This window comes from Pseudochaenichthys georgianus, chromosome 14 (assembly GCF_902827115.2).
Source record: "Pseudochaenichthys georgianus chromosome 14, fPseGeo1.2, whole genome shotgun sequence".
Taxonomy (NCBI): domain Eukaryota; kingdom Metazoa; phylum Chordata; class Actinopteri; order Perciformes; family Channichthyidae; genus Pseudochaenichthys; species Pseudochaenichthys georgianus.
This window is the reverse complement of record NC_047516.1, coordinates 31,600,382-31,604,594: the sequence shown is the minus strand read 5'-3', so window position 1 is coordinate 31,604,594 and position 4,213 is coordinate 31,600,382. Positions and strand designations below refer to the sequence as shown.

Genomic DNA, 4,213 nt, shown 5'->3' with positions numbered 1-4,213 from the left:
GTACAAAGACATCCGGTTTTATGCACCTGCTTCCTTGGTAAGACTATTGAGTCACATTTACTGCAGGGCATTTCCTGCTTCCTTAGATGTTCAGTTTCATTATGATTCAGTTAGGGCTTGGCATTGTTCAAATTGACGTTATCGAGCCTATTCTAACTCAAATGTCACAGAAATCGAATGTGATCCAATTTGGGGGATTTTAGAAGTTGGGGTTTTGTTTTTACGTTACACTTTACATAACTCTAAGGTTGATTTCATTGACAAATGACTACAGTTAAATCAAGCTATTTATTTGATTACTCGTGTGTGAATTCATGTAAAGCTATAGTCGGTATAGCAAGAAAAGTGAAGTAAAATGTTATTCATTTCTTTTACCTGAGACTTTTGAGTTCATGTTATTGTGTTGTGTTCATTCTGTGTTGTGTTCATTCTTTTGTATTAATTCCCAAAAGAGTATACACACATTGGCTTAAGAATGTGGTTATTTCATTTTGGCAATCTATTTATCAGATGACCAGAAAGCATTCTATACAACATAATGACGACTTTTATTTTGGTATTTCATTCTTTGACTTTTTACTATGTTCAATGCAGGACTTTAACACTATTTCTTTCTACACTGTGATGTCTCTTCTTTAAAAAAAAAGATAGATTGTGCCTGGTCACATATTTTTATGTTATTGAGAAATGAAGTGACCTAAGAAGATTGTGGCTAGGTCATCCAGGCCACGATTCAGTTGGCCTGGATGACCTGTGTGAGTTCTTAAATACTGTAAGTAAAAATAATATTGTTGTAACCATCGTGTTTCCACAGAAATGGGAGACTGGTCCATTCTTGGCCGCTTCCTAACGGAGGTTCAAAACCATTCCACTGTCATTGGCAAGATGTGGCTGACGATGCTGCTCATCTTCCGCATCCTTTTGGTGGCTCTGGTGGGGGATGCAGTCTACAGCGACGAGCAGTCCAAGTTCACCTGCAACACCTTGCAGCCCGGGTGCAACAACGTCTGCTATGACACTTTTGCCCCCGTCTCACACCTGCGCTTCTGGGTCTTTCAGATTGTCCTGGTCTCCACACCTTCTATCTTCTACATTGTATACGTGTTGCAGAAAATCACCAAGAATGAAAAGTTAGAGGATGATAAGAAGGTGGAGGTGGTACCAAGGTCATCGCCTTCCTATGAGTCGGACAAACTGACAGGAGGAGATATAGAGGCAACAATGGAAGCTGAAAGTCCCTATAACGCAACCTATAACAAGGAGGACTGGAGTTTAAGGGGAGGGGAGTTTGAGGGGAAGAGCCTTCCTGGAGAAGATATTCCAGAGGTAGGAAAGGACCCAACAGAGCTCTCAAGCCAAGTGCTACTTATCTACATCATACATGTTTTGCTGCGCTCCATCATGGAGATAATCTTCCTCATTGGACAGTATTACCTGTTTGGATTTGAAGTTCCACACCTTTTCCGCTGCGAGACCTACCCCTGTCCCAACAGGACTGACTGCTTTGTATCCCGAGCAACAGAGAAGACCATCTTCCTCAACTTCATGTTCAGCGTCAGTCTAGGTTGCTTCACCTTGAACATTGTGGAGCTACATTACCTGGGCTGGATTTATATTTTCAGAGTATTGTTCTCGGCGTGCTGCACATGCTGTGTTTCCAACAGGAATGCAGGACAGCAGGCAGATTTATACTCAAACAACAACCCCCTGTTGCTGGAGCTCAAACACTCTCTGCGGGGCAGGGTCGTCCTGCAGACCACCTCTTCAGTGTCCCAGGCTAAGGGCAGCTGCGGGGCCCCAATCCAAGGGCCGGCCATCTCCTTCGAGACAGACTCCACACTGGAGTGCACTTCCAAGAGGAATCCAGATGAGAAGGAACGCAGCAAGTCTAAATTACACAATATAGCCAAGATAGGAAGAGGGAAAAAGTCATGGCTGTGAATTATTTCAATAAGAAGAAGTCTGAGGAACTTCCAATGGGAGCTATTTCAAAAATGTCATATGTGGAAGCCGTAGCGCTGTAAAAAGCACGACCAATCATTTTAGCCGGCCCGGCTAAAATAACTGGATGGCCTACCTGCCTGTCAGCCTTCCATCTGTGCACACACTTATCTCGTGCCCTCATTGGTCATGTGCACGTTCGTGTGTTGGAGGAGGGGCTCTACTCTGTACGGAAGTGGCAGATTTGTTCCGGCTGTGTATTTTCAAATTCTAGCGCACTCGAGCTGGTTTCTCCAAAATTACCTACCCCACCTTTAACCTAAATGTTAAGATACTTAAGTATTTTAATCTATTCTAAACTTCTACTCCATTATATTTATTTGATAACTTTAACAATTCAGACTAGATATTACATTACATTACATTGCATTTAGCTGACGCTTTTATCCAAAGCGACTTACAATAAGTACGTTCGACCAACAAAATACAAACTTGAAGAAAACAGAATCATATAAGTACATCAGGTTTCATAGAGCAAAAACATTTCAAGTGCTACTCAACTGGCTTTCGATAAGCCAGCCCTTTATTAGTATAAGTGCTTTGTTAGTAATTCTATCGCTCAAAGTGGAGTCGAAAGAGATGAGTTTTCAGTCTGCGCCGGAAGGTGTGTAAGCTATCTGCTGTCCTGATGTCAATGGGGAGCTCATTCCACCATTTTGGAGCCAGGATAGCAAACCCACGTGTTTTTGCTGATATATTCAACAAATCATGTATTATTATTGGTTAAGATACACATGTTTGATCCCTTGGGGAAATTAAGCTATTTATTGTATATAGTTATAGTAACACATATAAGCTCATCCTATGCCAGCTGCAGAATAAAAGTGATGAACACAAAAAATGCAATCATTAATATATGTCATTATGAAATGGGCTGAAGTGCACTTAAAATATATTTAGGTAATAATGCTTTTGCACACTGTGGTATCACTACTTTTACAAAAGAGGTTAATATATTTTCTATTTATGACTGCACTTGTGTATCTCTTAATGGACTAACATTTAAATAGTTTAAGAATTGATCAATATGAGTTATGAAGTAAGTGATTATTAAAGTCATTCAGTGGATTTCAATAAGAAACAGTAACTAACTCAGTGCATTTGTTTATTTCTAGCCGAGATGTGTTTAACATTCTTGGTTTTACTTTAGATGTAAGAGATTATAAGAGACAGTAAAGCTTTTTATGCAAATGTTTCTGTTAATATAGTCAAATAAATGTTTTTTGCTTGATTAATTCATACATCGACTTACTCCTAATCATTGTTGAAGAAACCACAACATATTCTTTAAAAATAGATGGATGATGAGTTTTAGAAGCAGCAACTTCATATTCAGGTGGCCCAATGAGCGACAATACACAAGGGCTCTGATCTAGATTCTCATTGTTTATCACTATGCCAGCATTGAGTGTAACCTGCACAGTAAGTTTCCTGGGCCATGGAGTGGGCCCAAAGGCTTGATTTTACTTGACTTACCTTGAACCAGATATATCTGAACAAACGTGTGCTGTCTTGCATGACACTTTTATCCCGTAATATACAAGCTTGGGATCAAATGTAATCATATATAAAAAATGAAATGTATAAAAGTGGAAGGCAGAGATTAAGAAAAGACAAAACAAATCTAATGAAATGAAGATGTGTCTGTGTTTTCAGTTAAAAGACGAGTCCTTCAAAGCAACATTTGGGAGTATTTACCACTTTAGGCTATGTACTAAAATGATTTACCTGCACAACCAGTGATCCAGTTCATAAAAAAGACCAGGAGGGGTCACTGCTGTCCGGTTTACCCTGGTGCTACCTTCAAGTGTTATTGGAATTACTACACATTTACCGCAATTTGATGTAATTGACGACCCAAATACGATTGCAGAAGGCGAAATCTGTCACAAATGTTACACATATATGCTGACATACAAAGTTGGATTGTATGTAAGCAGTATAAATTAAGATGGTGAAAATATTTCGTGAATCGTAATACATGGTAGTTATTTTCTTAATATGATAACAATTCAATTTTCCTCTCAATATTTGACTTTCATAAACATGACCACTACATTTATTTTTAGAAGACAAACAAAAACACAAATATCAGGTTGGTTGTGTCCCATGGTCGTTCTCCTAACCGACCAAGAATTCTATGTAGTTGTAACGGAGTTTACGGAAAGCATTTGAATGCATCACCAGTACCTACATTTCTCGCACCTACTGT

The 4,213-nt window shown here is 39.2% G+C and overlaps 1 protein-coding gene across 1 annotated transcript; it reads left to right on the top strand.

Moving 5' to 3' along the window:
- LOC117458267 (gap junction delta-2 protein-like) lies at positions 1–1,941 on the top strand. The gene is made up of 2 exons (XM_034098631.2): positions 1–37; positions 815–1,941. Exon 2 carries the CDS (start codon positions 817–819, stop codon positions 1,939–1,941), a length of 1,125 nt encoding a protein of 374 aa, XP_033954522.1. The 5' UTR covers positions 1–37; positions 815–816.
- Positions 1,942–4,213: the final 2,272 nt, after the last annotated feature.

What these genes read in the sequence shown, in the direction of transcription:
- LOC117458267 (XM_034098631.2), top strand. Translation starts at nt 817, where the DNA reads ATGGGAGACTGGTCCATTCTTGGCCGCTTCCTAACGGAGGTTCAAAAC.